The sequence below is a fragment of the Periplaneta americana genome, chromosome 6 (assembly GCF_040183065.1).
Source record: "Periplaneta americana isolate PAMFEO1 chromosome 6, P.americana_PAMFEO1_priV1, whole genome shotgun sequence".
NCBI lineage: Eukaryota > Metazoa > Arthropoda > Insecta > Blattodea > Blattidae > Periplaneta > Periplaneta americana.
Genome location: NC_091122.1, coordinates 89766333 through 89784792, shown reverse-complemented (window position 1 = coordinate 89784792; position 18460 = coordinate 89766333). Strand labels below are relative to the sequence as shown.

The 18460-nt window shown below is 33.5% G+C and overlaps 1 protein-coding gene across 4 annotated transcripts in view; it reads left to right on the top strand.

Annotated features, from left to right (window-relative positions):
- The first annotated feature begins 175 nt into the window (after positions 1-175).
- LOC138701476 (uncharacterized) overlaps positions 176-18460 on the top strand; it is a 44427-nt gene continuing 26142 nt past the window's right edge. The window contains exons 1-3 of one of the 4 annotated variants that reach the window (XM_069828374.1): positions 176-261; positions 579-696; positions 6745-6839. In XM_069828374.1, coding sequence (XP_069684475.1) covers positions 259-261; positions 579-696; positions 6745-6839 — 216 coding nt within the window. In that variant the 5' untranslated portion in view covers positions 176-258. Of the gene's footprint in view, positions 475-578; positions 697-6744; positions 6840-18460 lie in introns of all 4 variants that reach the window. The other 3 variants (XM_069828375.1, XM_069828377.1, XM_069828376.1) reach the window with 3 other exon arrangements.

Here is an 18460-nt window from a genome sequence, read left to right as displayed (position 1 = left end):
ATGTGGTGAAATATTTCGGGATTGGGCAGGGATTGTCACCCTTATCACAGAATTATTATTATTATTGCACCCATATAACGTCTTTGATTGCACCCATCAATCTATTATTGTTTCTGGGAAATTTCTTGTAAAGTGTATTTTGTTGGCTATATTGTTTCATAATTTGCTCCCCCCCCCCCCCCTAGTGTTAGATTTTGAAAACAATTTCAAATGTTTAATGTAGTGTAGGCGCTAGACAGTTTAGCTTAGCTGATATTAATGGTGATTATTTTATAGTTTAGTAATGCAGTGTGATATTATCTTGCTATAGACAACGAAATGTAGCAGAGAAGTAACTAAGTATATCATTTTGACTGGACATAAAATGACATATTGAATATAGCTTTGACATAGTTGAAAGTGATATGAACTGCATGAAACTTTGTAGAATAGTCCTAACAAGTGTGGAGTAAAGTGTCGGTTAATATTATACAGGTAGAAATGACTGGCGTAGTATAATTTTGTGAATTACGTTGCAGTTATATTAGTTACATAGTGGACTAAGCTTCTGAATAACCTTAACTTATTTGTCTTTTTAGGACTGCATTAATATGACTGCAATGCCTCGAGGAAATAGTATGCTTGGAAAACGAAAAAATGCTCAGATGCCTCGGCGGATTCTCGTTCCATCTACAGAGAAACGTAGACTTGGTTTAGGTAGGTTATCTGATATAGTAGGTATGGGTGAATATCATAATAGCCTGTATTTTCATGAACTGAATTTCGGGAATATAAGAGTTGTTTAAAAAATCTGAAAAAATAAAAAAAAATAACATGATCTAACTTACCAGATGTTCAAAAGTAAGCCTAAGTCTTTAGCAGTAGCAGAGCTAAATATCCAAAATTTCCCCGAAACGAGAATGTTAATTAAAAAAAGAAAAAAAAAAGGAGTTGCCTTGTACCATAAGAACTTTATTAGTCAAATGGTTACTTACTTACTGGCTTTTAAGAAACCCAGAGGTTCATTGCCGCCCTCACATAAGCCCGCCATTGGTCCCTATCCTGAGCAAGATTAATCCATTCTCTATCCCACCTCCCTCAAATCCATTTTAATATTATCTTCACATCTACGTCTCGGTCTCCCTAAAGATCTTTTTCCCTCCGGCCACCCAACTAACACTCTATATCCATTTCTGGATTCGCCCATACGTGCTACATGTCTTGTCCATCTCAAACGTCTGGATTTAATGTTCCTAATTATGTCAGGTGAAGAATACAACGAGTGCAGTTCTGTGTTGTGTAACTTTCTCCATTCTCCTGTAACTTCATCCCTCTTAGCCCCAAATATTTTCCTAAGCACCTTATTCTCAAACACCCTTAACATAAGTTCCTCTCTCAAAGTGAGAGTCCAAGTTCCAATTCCTCATAGAAGCTATCCTTTATATGGTCGTCTTTCTCTTCTGTACGGGCATGAGCATTTATAACTACGATATCGCACCATCTACCCTTAGGTACTAAATACGATAACCTATCATTGATAAATTAGACCTTTTTTACTGCTGATTTTATTCTTTTATGAATAAAGAATCCTGTTCCTAATTGGTGATTATCGTTTCCTTCCCCATAATACAACAAATAATCTCCTATTTGTGTTATGCCGTTCCCATCTAACCTAACCTCCTGTACTCCCATAAAGTCTATTCTATATCTAGCTAGTTCTTTTGCTACTAATGTTAGCCCTCTTGTTCTATGTAGACTTGTAACATTCCAAATACCAAATCTCAAAACCTTATTCCTTTGCTGTGATCATGCCAGAGAATCAGTCCCATTCCGAGGCTTATTTGAAGGATTCATAACAAGCTGTTTTTTACGGTGATGGTTTGTTAGCCCTTCGCCTAACTCCCAAGCTGGAGGACCACCCCTCATCGGCTGTCCGCGACTGCTAATTCAATATATTCACAGCTACCCTCCATATCTGGAGGCCGTCTCCTCGATCCGCAACCTGAGGACGTGCCATGCCATGGTGATAGGGACCCACAATACATGGAGTCAAATGGTTATGAATTAAAAATTGCTTTTAAAAATGTACTTCACAATATTTAAGCAAAAACTAAATTACAAATGAAAAATGGGAAAAGTGAAGGTAACTGCTCAAGAACTACATGGAACAGGACTTCCAATTTTTTTCACCACATCATCAAATGTATATGTCATTTTGTCCCTTTGTGTTGGCCATTTGTATTTTCCTCCGACTGTAGGCTGCATTACCATAACCTCAACGTAATTAATATCCACTGCTGTCACTTCTCCCAGGTAGTGAATTCCGTTATAGGCCACAACTACCCAGTCTCCAATTTCATAGGAAGCTGTTGAACTCTTGGAGGTTTCAGTGCAATTTGAAACAAGATTTTACAAAATAATGAAACTTGTTCCTTTTTTTTTTATTTTAAAAATATTTAATACGGGTATTATTGTCTTATAACTTGATTTTTATAATAATAATAATAATAATAATAATAATAATAATAATAATAATATTAATAATAATAATAATAATTTTACTTAAATACAAAATATATATATAGGTAGGTTAACATTTTATGAAAATCTAAAATTAACTTCACCACTAGTTTAAAAGTAACTGGCTATGTTTATAAATAAACATTATAAATAATTATTGTTCAATTACCTTGTTTTGTTGATGAAGATGGAATCTGTGTGCCCATATGGTAGTGCTTACATACTGCATCTGCTGCACATTCAGAGCACTTTAATTCTCGAAATATTAGACGACCACTTGCGTTTGTCCAGCAGACTTGATGAACTTTCATAGATCCAGCAAATAATAATATAATTCTTTTATCAATCTTACAATCAATATCTATTATAGCTTCCTCATTCACGGCTTCCATGTATACACCAGAAATGGTCTCTCTCAATTAACTTAAAGGAACCTCAGAGCTCGAAATGTCATTGCCTTCTGCAACAAGGCTATCAGCAGTATGTTTTAAAAGACCTCCTATGCCATCTGGGACTCTCTTCCCATGCCCAGACTTCCAAGTAATATTTTCAATGCAAAGAAAGGTGCTAGGAATGTAGGATTTTATCATTGCATACATGATTTTGTTATGGTACTGCGTACTTGGACTGTCAGAGTAGAAATGTAGATTTTTAACATTTGGAAATTATCTGAGTACTTTATATAATTGGAGACATATGTGGAATAATGGCAAAGGCTTCATGGTGTAGGCTTTTAGATAAAGTGCAAAATGACTCTTTTATGCCACCTTCTGCATAAACTACACCAGTGTGAAGTGTAACTTGCTCCTTCGAAGCTCCAAAGTGCACAGACTGTGCTTCAGCAGAATATTTGCACATATAATTTTCAGAAAAATCAATGTGAAATGTAAGTTCTCCTTTAATTTTGACATGACTGAATACTGATGTTTGATGTTGACTTATATTGCATGAAATTCACTATACTATTTTCAAACATGTCCACCAAATTACCTACATTTAAATGTTCAATCTCTAATTTTGATTTGTTACTTATAACTTTTTCCTTCTTAGTGATCCACTGCTTAACAGACACTTGTTGGCGATAGTCAAAGTCGTTGTAACAAACACTTTTGTGCTCACAAGACGTACCCACTCTTCTGTAACAATCTTCCTTTTCTTCCTCATACATAATCATTTTAATTAGATCCTCTTCATCATTTATGTCAACTATTTTTAAAGCATGTATTTTCTGTAGATATTATAATTTTTAAGTTCTCGTGTTTAATACAAAGACAGGTATCTCGTTTACTCAGCTTTGGTGGCACTATCCAAAAGGGACGAAGGCAGGATAGGTTATTTGGAAACTTTAAATGCTTAGAAACTTACGGTGGAGATTTTTTATTGTGTCTGTGAAGTATCTTTTTTGCTTCTGAATGCCTTTTCTTGAAATGACATCTTTCTTCCCAGGACATAAGTTACACATGAGTTATCATCCTTTTCCAGAAAAGTTGTTACGACATTTCTACTCTACTCTATTTCTTTTCATTCTTTCATAATGTAAGTTCTTGGATTGCTTTGAGTTAGACTTTACAATTGAACGAGTAAGAAACATTTTTGCTTCTTTTGCCAGTCTATACTTCTTGATAATCTTTCCAGATATAGCTTCAGTAAATATTTGCTTCTCTTTCTCACTTGTCTTTATTTTATTGTAATTTTCTGATAACTTTTTGGAAATTACTTCACCAAATAGAAGCTTTCTTCTTATATCCTTTCCTATATTTCTCCCTCTCAGAAATTTTTTTACTGTAGTTTTAGGTGTTAAATCTTACTGGCTGTTCACCCCTGACCTAGCTCTTTGTCATCGTTTCTTGTACTTATTGCATTTTTTCTGAGTTTCTCATTTTCAGCCTTCAGTTTATTTATGTCTCGGCGAACAAGTTTCCTACCCCTTTTTTTCTGACTACTTTCACTTTTGTTTATACCCTGGGATGTGTTCAGGGTTTCTGCAACTGTTGGTGTAAGTGGCATATGTGTAGGCTTGCTTATCTCTTCATCGCTGTCTGAAGTTTCTGGTTTATTTTCTCTGACAAAAGTGTTTGCTCTGCACAAGGAAATCTGTAAGTTACTGTTTGTTCCACCTTTGTATAAAAGTATTCGCTATTCTCCTCTCCCAGCCCTTCATGTTTTAACCGCTTAAGGATTTTGGTACATATCTTGTGATTAGTTTTTCATATGAAATAAGACGAAGTTTGTAATGTCTTGGTTGCCTCTCTCATGTTCGAACATTGCAGGACACTGGTGGACACATCAGGAAATCCACATACATCAGAATATCTGGCAGAAATGGCATCTAATAGCATCAAGAAATGTGAGGAAGAGTTGAAGTGTTTTGTGCATTAACTTATGACTTATGATGCAGTTACGTTTCACAGATGTTTCACTTCCTAGAAAAAAATGGAAGATATGGAAGTGATAATCTATGGCTGTGTTCGGCACATTTTTTGTATTTTGTATGAGAAGAAACTGGGACTTCATTTTGCAAGCTCAAAATATGTCTAGGCCTAGTTTTCTATTCCCATTGATAGAGAAGTTCCAGACACAAGCCCCACCATTTCAAGAATGGCTCTTCAATGAATATGTGATGTTACAAGTGTCTGCTTATGACTGGTGGGTGAGAGAGCCGAAAAATTGAAATTGAAAAAGTTTGTCCTAATGTATTCCCCATTATTGAACAACTTTTGACTACTCAAGCATCTTCATCTAGAATAGAATGAATTTTTTCTTTCTTTCAGTTTAGTTCATTCAAAGCTTCGAAACAGACTGGGAACTGAAAAGGCCTCTAAACTAGTGCTTTTATTCAAAATGATTAATACTAGTAATAATACTTAATTTCTTTTTGTATTGGTTCTCAAAAAAGTATTTTGCATTTTTTTAATACTTCATTTAAAGTTGGTCCCATGCCGTGGCATTGTGATCTAAGGCATCCTGCCTGGGACTCATGTTATGGAATGCGCGTTGGTTCGAGTCCTCATGGGGGAAGAAATTTTCTCATGAAATTTCGTCTAGCGTATGGGACTGGTGCCCACCCAGCATCGTGATTCACTTCGGGAGCTATGATAGGTAGCGAAATCCAACCGATACCAGCTATAACAACTGGAGGGGCTCATCATGCCAACCATACGATACCTCCATTCTGGTTGGATGATCGTCCACCTCTGCTTCGGCATGTGCCCATGAAGCCAGCAGCTGGCTGGTTGGTCTTGGCCCTTCGTGGGCTGTAGCGCCATGGATTATTATTATTATTATTATTATTATTATTTAAAGTTGCTTAACTCGTCTTATTGCGACCTAACTATAAAATATAATATATGGCATTAAAACATGTGACTAAATATACAAATACATTAAATTATAAATGATTACTAATGTCATTATTCTTTAAGAATTGAAGAATCTATTTTGATTTGTTGAAGTCATAAAGTGTAGAATGAAGGTTACTGATATTGGCTTATTTCCATCTAGTTATGTAGAGAGCAGGACCAGTAGAATGTGTTGGACAGAAATTGGAGAATGACAATATAGACATGTTGGAAGGTTCTTTAGTAAGTAAGGAGGAATGAATGAACTTAGTATGTCCAATTCTGAGATGAGTGATAGTCTTGCATTTTGTATTAGTAATTGATCAGATATGATATTGTAAGTAATGATTAATGTTTAACATTATCATTAACATTCTTACTTTTAATTTCATTCAAGCTTCCTAATAGGCCTACATTAAATAATTTTTCGAAGTATCAATATATTCACATGAAAAGACTCGATTTTTTTCTACCATATAATGTCAACGTGAAAAAGAAAACTGTTTTGACAATTTTTTTCGCCATTCCTGCTTTAAAATTATGGTGGTTCGCCAGTGAGGTAAAAATTTCAGTAGTCAGCATGGTCGAACTACTGAAGCACAGTTAAAAATCAGAATTTTTTCACTCGTCACAGACTAGCAGATGAGTGCTTTTTTTCAACTCTGATGATATTGCACTACATTTACGAAAATGCTCCTTTCTTCACTATACTCTAGGATAAATTTCCTTTCTATGCTATGGTAGATGATGAATCTGTATCATTTTGAGATTATTTTCAATAATTTGTGTTTTTTTTTCTCATGTGTAGTGTAAGAGGATATCGAATTTTCAATAGTGTCATAGGAATAGCAACCAATTGAGATAGGCTATTTAAGAAATTACCGTATAACCATTAATGTTTGTGTAGGTTCAGCAAAACGAAAATGTCCAGAGCGTCTGATTCTATCAAGACGACAACTGTGGCCGTTGGAGGAACCAACAGAACTGGCAGTAGACAATCAGGTATATACTAGTTATGTTTACATTATTATCTATTAGATTTGAAGATTTAACATACAATATGTATGTTGCATATCTTTGAAGATGATTTTAAGTATCTATAGTTAATGTAACTAATCTGCCATGACCAAATAAATGTTTGATGATATGCAGTAAATATAAATATTAAAATATCAGTAGCCTACTTACTATACCTATCACAATGATTTAAAAATGTTTAACATAATACAACCTTGGGAGGTAAACAGGGATATGTAAGATTGTGAGAGTGGAAAGTAACTTCCTTTAATTCTTGTCATAATCATACCTTCAGTGAAACATAACTTTTCTTGTTGTCTACAGATTTTCATTGATATCTAGATTCTGAAAGTGTTTTGTGCAGTGAGAAACATGAACAAAATTTTGCCATTTTTCCTTGCAAATATTAGGCCACCTAAAGAACAATGACTCTTATAATTGGGTAATTATATAGTACGCATCAACTAGGCTGCCATCTTCCCGCAATAGAGGTTCAGTGCACATACTTTCCATTAGAGTGTAATGTGGCTGACAGTATGTTAGTGATAAGAAACTATTGACTTTTATGATTTTTTTTGTTCTCCATCCATTTTTTATTGACAGTCCCAGGAATTCGAAACATAAATAATTTTTGTATTGAAGTCTAGAAAAGTATGGAGGACTGAAATTTCCGGTAATTTTCCAGAAGTAGATGGAACTGGAGGTTTATTGCTGCTCTCACATAAGCCCGCCATTGATTCCTATCCTGAGCAAGATTAATTCAGTCCCTAGCATAATAGGCCTATCCCACCTTCCTCAATTCCATTTTAATATTATTCTCCCATCTGTGTCTTGGCCTCCCCAATGGCCTTTTTCTGTCAGGTCTTCCAACTAACACACTATATGTATTTCTGGATTCACCCATGTCTGCTATATGCTCTGCCCATCTCAGACGTCTGGATTTAATGTTCCTAATTATTAACTTAGAGAGCATGATGAAAATTGTTCAGATTGTCAATCAATATAGATAAATACAATATAATATTTGTTACTCAGTCAAATGACAAATCAATGTAAAATAATGACTTATATTATATGGTCATTAAGTTTTAAACACATAAATTACATATTGCAAACGTTTTCGCCCATTCAGGCATTTTCAGGTACAATTATACAATATCTCAATATCAAACTGTATAGTCATTACATTGGTGGTAGATAAACTGTTTGAAATTAATTATGTACAACATCACCATAATTAAAATGTAATGTTGCAGGTCATAAAATTAAAATAATATTAAAATTAGAAAACAACGTAGTGTTATGTTTTAAACTTCATAATATTCTGTGAAACTCTTGTTCAGTAGAGTCCAATGATTGATGGGTTATATCTGAAATATATAAATATGAAATAGAAGTGGCGAATTATCAAATTTAAAAGTACGATTGGAATAGATAATGAAAGTACTCACGTCGTTTGAACGTGGCAACTGTATAGGTCACTATGAAACATCCTATGTTTGAAGTAGTTATTTGTAATGAAGTAAGAAATCAAAATTTTGAAGAATTTGAAAATGATTGAAAATGTTAATTTATAGACGTACTTACAAAGATGTGGGACGACCTGCTGCTTTCGGACCTGTAGCTAATATGACGTAGGCGAACTGAGTGTTCGTGTAAACAACTAAAGCGGAAGGATATTGCGTTGTGATGGGGTTAGAGGTTGTATAGGGGATTCCGGATTTGAATCAAATTTTAATTAAGAATGCTGTTCTCTATTTGAATCTGTTTTGCAATATAATATTCTTCTGCAGAGTTTATTAATTTTGTATCTATTCCTGACTTTAATATTTTTAAAGTTTTATGTATTCATGTCCAGAGTCTATTAGATGGGAGGCGTATGTGGATTTCTTACGATTATGTTTGAAATCAGAAATGTGCTCATTGTATCTAATTTTGAAATTTCTTTTGGGTTGTCCTATATATTTTTTCTTACATGTGAAACATTCCAATCTGTAAATACCATTACTGTGGAGTTTATTAACTTCTTGAAGTCTGTTATTTAAATTGTTATTGAGTTTATTAGTTGGTTTATGTGCTATATGAATATTTTCTTTTTTAAAGAAGTTAGCTAATTTGCTAGATATAAATTTATTATATGATAAACTGAAGTATTTTTTGTTGGTGTTATTTTGTTTTGTTAACGTAGATATATTGCTTAGTTCTTTTTTCCTTTTGTTCTTATTTATTAATTTCTTAATCAAATTAGTACTGTAACCATTTTCGTTGGCTATTTGTATTATTTTATTATATTCTTTCTTGTAATTGTTTTTGCTTAGTGGAAATTGTATTAATCTATTAATCATGTAATTGAAGTTACTTAGTTTATGTGCAGTAGGATGTTCTGAATTTATGGGAATACTATGGTTAGTGGTTCCTGGTTTTCTGTAAATATTAAATTCAAATCTAGTTTTATGTTTTTTTATTACGATGTCTAAAAAAATGAATCACATTAACTTCAATTTCTTGTGTGAATTTCAAGTTATTATGCAAGTTATTGAAAGATTCTAATATTTGTTCATTAATTTGTTGGTTTTCGTAAATTATTAGGGTATCATCTACGTATCTATTATAAAATTTAACATTGTGTGTTTTTAGAATATTACTAATTTCCTTATCTTCAATATCTTGAATAAATATCTCGGCAAGTAAACCGGATAATGGATTGCCCATAGCTAATCCTTTACGTTGTGTATATATTTTGTTATTGAACTGGAAATAATTCTGTTTAGTTACAATGTGTAATACTTTAATTATTTGATCTATTAAGGATTTTTGTATATTGTTTTGAAGTAATTTTTCTTCTATTATATCAAGAGTTTCTGTTATGGGAATGTTAGTATATAAATTTTCTATATCAAATGATAACTAAGGAGTGGATTTCTATGTAATTAAATATTTTTGCGTGTGATAAAACACAATTAACAAAGTTAAAAATTCCAAACATAATGTTTCAAGTTTAAAACCCGAATTTTATTTCACATAAAAACACATATTTTCACAAAAAAATTATGTAAATACATATTTTCAGGAAATCTATTATAAACACATAAATCTTGGAGTTTTTTTACTTAAATAATTTTTTTAAAGGAACTTTTAAACATTTTAAAACTAAATCAATTATGTCACTCAGAAGTACGTTATCTTTTTAAGAATTCTTGGTTGCTTCGAGTTTCTAAGCGCTGTGTGGTGTAGCCGTGATCCATTTTTGTAATAGTATCGCCGCAAGTTCTGAGAACTGCTAGGCAGCATATCAGTGTTATTATTAGAGAATAAATTAACGTGGACAAGGAGGAGAGATCTTGCAACACATAATTAGGAATGTTTATTGTTGCTGAAGATGATTTCATTCCACGCTTTGTTTGTGAAACACAACAGATAAGAGCTCGGGTATGAATTTTAATTTAAACAAATCTCTCGCCTCTTGCTCATGTCCATGAAGTAAGTATGTCTTGTTGTGATTCCCTGTTATTGGGCTTGGTCAATCGATATCCTTCAAGATATACTGAAAGATGGTTATTTAAAAAACGATATGGCTTTCCTATTAGCAAATTTAAGCTTTTTGTGTGACACCATAAAAAAAAAAACTCGAAACATCCAAAAACCTGTTGTCTGAAACAGGGAGGTGGATGCCGTGGAAATTAAACTAGACTCACTACCAGGTTCAGAAGCACAATTACAAGGGACAAATTCCAGAATGTGTTTGGGAAAAACAGTGGATATAAAAAAATGTGTAAAGTTGCTCAAGTATTGGAGGATGTGCCTGTAGGTGAAATTGACGGTGTATGTGTTTGCGACATTCCTCTCTTTAAATATGCACATCTGACGTCCTGTGATGCGGAAAGATCATTTTCACAATATAAGTCGTTGTTCAGAGATAATCGGCATGCATTTGTGATGGAGAATTTGGAGATGACCTTTGTTGTTCACTGCAATTCTCGGCCAACTACTAGCACTCAAGTGTGGTTGGTGAGTACCTAGTAACATTTTTTTTTCCAAGCTAAGTAAGGTATTTTTGTCATATTTAAAACAAATATTTTTTTGTTTTTAGCAAATATTTTTTTTGTTTTTAGCAAATATTTTCGTACTTTTTAGCACATAAAAAATAAATATATTTAAATTTTTTAGCACATAAAAATCCGCTCCCTAGTGATAACATTTTTGTGTTTTTTTTAATCTTAAAATTTTGAAGTTTGTTAATTAATTGGCTGGAATTTTTTGTTGTGTACAAAATTAATGTTGTAATTTCAATGCAGATTTTAAAAAACGTTGGAGGAATTTGCATATTTTATAATTTGGAGAATTTATGCAATTTACTATTGGTCTCATTGTTATGGGGTTTTTATGTGTCTTGGGTAAGGTTTTCATAGACGGAATTTTTGGATTTTTATTGATGTATTTAAACATTTCATTGGGTGGGATAATATCTGGCATTGTTTTCAAAGTGGTTCTAATTTCTTTTTGGTAAATATCTGTAGGATCATTTTTGATTTCTATAATTTGATTTTTCTAAAAAAATTCTAAAGTTTTGTTGCAATATTTTTCTTTATCTAAAATTACTACAACATTGGATTTATCGGCTTTTACTTCAACTAAGTTATTATCATTGAATTTTTTCTGTAAGTTATTTAATTTACGTTTTATTTGTTTGGCTTTTTTGAATTGTTTTTTTGTTTTGGAATTGTTTTTGTAATCTTTTATTAACTTTGCGGTTTGATGTCTGAGAAAATCTTTATTTGGGTGAGCACAATTCTGTATTATTGTTTCTGTTTCAATTACTAACTTATCTAGTGTCTGGTTTATGTTAGGTTGAGGAAAATTATATTTGTAACCCAGATTCAAAACGTTAATTTCTTCTTGTGTAAATTCTACATCGGTTAAATTAATTATCCTGTTAGGTTTTGGATTCTGTTGTTCAATATTATGTTTAGTTTCTACTTTATTTATGAGGTTGTATAATTTCTTATTCAAATTATTGTACTTATTTTCCATTAAGGAATGGATCTTTTCATTAATTTCTAGGTCGATGAGAGGCCATGTCTGTCCAAAGGTCTTTGAAATTATTAAATATAGTTCATATAACTGTACGTTTATGTTTTCTTTCTTTTTATACAAAAACTTGATCTCATTTTTGATCCAATTTATTTGTGCAGTTGTTTTAGTAGTTCCCCTGGAACTTCATCCCTCTTAGCCTCAAATATTTTCCTAAGCACCTTATTCTCGAACAGCCTTAACCTCTGTTCCTCTTTCAAAGTGAGAGTCCAAATTCACAACCATACAGAACGACCAGTAATATAATTGTATTATAAATTCTAACTTTCAAGTATTTTGAGAGCAGACTGGATGACAGAAGTTTCTCAGCCAAATAATAACAGGCATTTCCTAAATATTATTCTGTGTTTAATTTCTTCTCGAGTGTCATTTATATTTTGTTACTATTGCTCCAAGGTAGGCCTACTTATTTTTCCTTTTTTCAAAGGATAAATTTCCAATTATTACATTTCCATTTCATAGCATGTTCTGGTCACGAGACATAACCATTTAATTCATTTTTTCGGGATTTACTTCCAAATCTATCTCATTACTTTCTTCAAATAAAATTCCCGTGTTTTCCCTAATAGTTTGTGAATTTTCTCCTAACATATTCATGTCATGAGCAGAAACAAGCATCTGATGTAACCCGTTTAATTCCAAACCATCTGCGTTTTCCTGGACTTTCCTAATGACATATTCTAGAGCAAAATTAAAAATTAAAGGTGATAGTGCATCTCCTTGCTTCAGCCGAGTGTTCTGCAACATCCTAGATGGGCATAGACTCAACACAGCACACCAAAATGTTAATCCTCTCAAAAACATATGATGTGACTCTTAATAAAATTATGTTATGTAATAAAATTTATTATTATTGTTATCACTATTATAAAATAGAAATCGACTGTTGCATTTGTGGAGTGTCGTTTCAAATCGTATTAAGTGCAGAAAAACAAATTTTACAGGAAACGTGAAAAACGTTTCACGGCTAAGGTAATGGAAAAATTTTAAATATCTTAATGGCACCTTTTAGGCATTGTGAAATGACACCAAATGTAATAAACACTGGCACTGATTGTTTAATCCAATGCAACATATTGTCAATTGAAGTTTGCACTTAATACGTTTTGCACCGACACATTGTATTTAATACGTTTTGAAGCGATTTTGTCACATAATACGATTTGCATCTATAAACCATGTTGAATTGTGCCCTGTCATTAGACAGCTTTTCTGTGGATTTTACAGTAGCATACTAGATAGGATGATACATCAATAGTTTTTATTGCTTTCTGCTGGAAAAAAAATGATAAAGAACGGTGACTTTCGTATCTGCATCCCTTCGGACCGTGCTGCCTAAAGAGGCATATTTTAGATCGTGCGGCCACCCGGGTCGATCTCTAACTCGTATTGAATATAAATTTTAAATAATTATGGCATCTACAGGGTGGGTATAAAGTCCCGTTACTCTCTTAAACATCTTAAATACCTCAAATATGCACTCTATTGATGTAATTCCGGTCATAATTCAAACCTACAAACAAAATAACCACTGTATACTGACTGTGTATACCTAAGTGTCTACATAATCAGTATGTTCCCCATTATTCTCATGACACACAATAATAGGGAGTAATGGGACTTTGTGCCCACCCTGTATACTTTATTCTTGAATCCTTGTATATCAGTATTTTATTATGGTCTATAACAAAATTATTAAATATGGTGTGAATACTTGTATTACAATATTACAGTAATTTTTGTAAGTTTTTTAAACAAAATTATGAAAAATGTGTTGTAAAGATTTGTATTAAAATACAATATTACAAAATTTAAGTAAGCTTTGTAACAAATTTATGAAATGTGGCTTGAACACAGAAAAATGTATTAATCATTGCTTTAGATTGCACACACAATTTCATTGACATTTTAAATTCTATCCATACCTGGTTCTTCATGCAAACAATCACATTCTTCATTCTCATTGTTTTCAGTTTCAGTAATCTGATTTGTATTAATAACAAAATCATACAATTTCAGTGAATCAACCTCTTTCCAATTGTCTCCGAATCTACTACTGAGTAGGTTTCGCAAATCATATTTTTTGGCATCACTAATTGATCTCACGGTATTGACTTTCGGAGGTACTTTGACATGGTCCATAAACATACCACGTTTCATCAGAGGGGCACACGATTTAGATGGATCGTCACATCGGTATGTAGGTTCCATTTTGAAAGTGATATACACTTTCCCATTCTTCTCGCATTTCTTTAGCATTATTCTTTTCATTTCTTTTATGCCATTGAGCTTATGAAATTGATTAGCCAAGAGCTTGAAATCCCTGACATGCCAATCTGTGCCTAAAGATTTTACTGTCCCCACTGTTTCATATATCGCCTTATACTCCTCAGGATTAAGAATTTCATTCTTCTTACGTAGAACCTTTTCTACTACCCCAAAGGCTCTGTCAGCTGGTAGAAAAGAATGGCCTCTTACCGGAAAAACTAACAGAATTTCAGAAACCTGAGGAGGTGCTTTTCTTTGAAGCCATAGACCAAGAGCATGTACAACATGCATGTTCTTATTTTGTCCACCACATCCATCGGCAAACAGCCTAATGCATTTGGTGGAACTGTCGAAATTGAATTCACTGAGAAATGTAGTGACACAAGATGCCACTTCAATAGCTCCCCGCCCAGCCTGTGCTTCATTCCACGTAAAGAAATTTGGCTTCTGTAAAGCTTTATCAGTTACACAGAGAGCATAGAAAGCTAATTGTCTTGAATAATATGCTTCACCTATGCTGAGCTTCGGGAGCGGTTGCATTTGCTGTAAGTCGAAACAAAATTACTGTGTCTCATTAGGTTCTGTTCTCATCATTTTATGGAACGTTTTGGCACGAAGCCTATGTGCGCCTAAATTGGCCAGGAGCCTAGTCTTTTTCACTGTATCATCGCAGTTTCTTATTTGGAACAGCATGCGTGTGCAATAACTGCATTCATCATTGGCCGGTGTACCAAATCCTATATTGAATTCTGTCCGAAAAATGTTTTGAAAAAACCATCTTTTTACTCTTAAGTCTGGTATTACACTTTCATTGTACATTTTGAAGAGCTTTGCAATATTTAAGTCTGAAGCCAAATAAAGTCTCTGACTTTTACTTCTGTTGTAATGTGATTCCCTTGCTCTTAATTTAGAGATAAATTGCACTACTGCCCTCTTCTTAGCTACATATGGTGCTCTCTTTCGGTCACCACCTCTCCTCTCTCTGATTCCCTTATCACTCTTAATAGATTTTGCTATTGTACATAGCCTGGACTGACCTAGACCAAATAGTTTTTGGAAAAATTTGGCGCACACTGGTCTCGAGTAGTCACCAACCTTGACCTAGAAATGGAGGTACAGATATGTAATGTCAATTTTTATTGATTTTCGTCCATTTAATTTACTGACTGATTTACTTTATGACAATAATAAAACTCATTGCATTTAGTCGGCGCATCCATCGAGACGAAAATATAGGCTAACGGTATTGTTATACTTATAATTTTATTCTAAATGAAAGACTATGGAATGGTAGTTGGAAAATATTAAACGAAAGTGAAACCTAAGGAATAACTACAAACTGAATATCTGTATTGATCTCGTCCTATAAAAACGAGTCATATCCCAGATCTACCTAGACACCCGACTTATTTTCTCATCCTGCAGAGGTGAACTGAACACATTACTATAATAAGAAAACAAGAAGATAAACTTACCTCGTAACTTACAACAATAGAATTACGCTTTCGCTCTCCATAATCCTTAGATGACCTGCGAGATTTTGGTGACGTGACCTTGATCATGTGAGAGATCCGTCTGTCCTGTTCCACTTTATTGGGAATAGTGAACACTATTCGTTTAGCTTTTGCCAAGAAATGAACTGGAATACTGCCACAGTTAAACCGTCCCTCTTTGTGATTACAGGGAGGTGTGAATTCCATTAAATCTGGATCTTTGTTTCTGTATCTAAAGGAAGTTTCCAATTTGTTTCTAAATTATGCTGTGCCATTGACCTACTACATCTGCATTAATTTATCAAAATTAAGTTGCATATTACTTTCAGTTAGCATTTAACCGATATTTAGAATGGCTTTACTCACCTATTTTCAATGTCTAGCTCCCTTTTTGTCTTATTACATTTTATCTTCTTTCTACTCCCAACAGATTTCTCACCAACAAGCACTGAACCGTCCATGGTAGATACTAATTATGACCAGTGATAACAGCTCCTCAAAATGTTCTAAAACAGCGGGAAACGCAATAATGGCGGGAAGGTGCACCACGCTCGCCAACAGTGTTCATTTAAGATTTTAACTAATGGGAGTTGTACATAATATGATTTGCTCCGACACATAATTTTCATCATAGAAAAAAGGCGGGAAAGAATGCGAATTGCTCCGGTATGAGATCACAGTCTTGAAGAATACCATCTCAGCTATGCGAAATCACTTCAAACTAAATTTCGACCGAGGATGTATTTAATACGATTTGAAACGACACTCCACATTTATTAACGGAACTTTAATTCACTGTAGAAAATACACATTTCTATTAGTAGGCAATGGCCTGAAGCAACAATAGCTGCTTGTATATTGGATGACTATTTAAAAAATAAATAAATATACAATTAGACTAAAAAATAAAGCAATGAAGAACACAATACCTTTGTACAATGTCATTAAAGGCAGCAATTTGATCCAAACACAATTCCTTGTATAAAATCTAACTTTACAAATTGAATATGCGAACAATTGAGTCACTGATTGAAAAACATAATTTGACACAATTAGAATTAGACTTATATTACAATAATATTTCTTTGTAAACAATGTTTTAGGCATATGCTATATCACCATCTTGGCCTTGTTCACTTGTATTTCTAATGACAACTTCTGTATCTTGTGAATTCTTGACATAGCTGAATGTAACATACAATAATTGTCCATGGGGGAACACAGGCTCAGAAAGATAGAGGCCAGGTTCCTTAAATGTCTGCCCTTCTGCCTTGTAGATGATCATAGCAAATGCCAGCCTCAATGGGAACTGCAATCTTATCATTGAGAAAGGCATATTTGGTCAGTAGAATTAGCTTTATCTTTGGCATAACAACAATGTTTCCCTTTCCAGCAGCTTTAATAATTTCAAGTTTTACAGATTTTTCCATTTAGCCATGTACCATTATGCAAACTCTATTAACTAAGCCAGAGCCCAAGTTCATATTCCTGATGAGCATAACAATTGCACCAACTTTGAGGATGAGTTTGTATGGTGGCATTCCTGAGAATATAATGGAATTCAGATATTCTAATGGTATGTTTAACTTTTCTACCGGTTCATCTATGTTGATTGAGTCGACTCTGCAGTACTCCTTGGAATCCCCTACAATTAAATGCATCACTTCCTTGTTGATTTCATAACAATTGTCATTGAGAGGACACACAATAACTCAGGTCGAATATTCATCAGTGATACCAGTATTTAATGAATTACCAAAAACGTGGCTGGCAACAGAGTTTTCCTTGCATATAAATTTATTTGGAATGTTAATAATATTTTCACCGAGATTATTAGATTGATGTGTTTCATTTCCTAATTGAAGTAACCATTCAGAAAATGCTCGTTCATTGACATTGGCTCGCATATTTTGGATCAAATGAATAATAAAGGAATTCCAAATTCTACTGTTCTGAATGCAGGATTCCAGGATTTAAACTCGACTTGACATTGGTATCACTGGCAATATCTGCTTGAAATCACCACTGAAAAGAATAACAGAACAACTGGATAATACCCACGGCAGAGCAATGTCGATAGTCGACGTTACTCGCTGGCCACTAGTCACCGGGCCATACCGAGCTGTGTCAAACAGAAGACAGTCGAAATGGTGGTAGTAAAATTCGCGACTATATTCTTAAATAAATCACTTTATGAGTCAAGTGCAAGATTTATGCAGTACAACGACGATGTTTTGAATGCACTAAGAGAAAATGCTTTTGTAGTAAGATCTTAAAGTAGGTTATGACAACGAAATAAAAAGGAAAAAGATGTGGTTCATGGAATATCATTTAAATAACGGAAAGTAAATTTCCGGTTAATGTTCACCAACGTATTAAGTAACTTACATAATTATGACCGCGTTGCAGTTTTATTTGTGGCCTAGAGAAAATACCTTGCCTTTTACGGAAAAAAAAAACTTTTAGGGGACTAGAAATTATTCACAGCTTTAATTATAGCCTATTACTGTCTATCAATATTACGAAGCAAAAATTGTCATGAAGGCCATGACCGTCTAGAAACATTGATACTGAAGAGATAAATCCATTTAGCCATGATGAAACAAAAGAAAATGCGAGAGAGATTTTAGTTCGAGATAAAATGAACACACAATTTTGATGACCATACTGTTAGTAACTGGAGATTGCTTGTAAGATCTGTCTTAATCTTCTATGTAGGAATGTCGTCCAAGCAAATTGGTGGTCCAGGGAAAA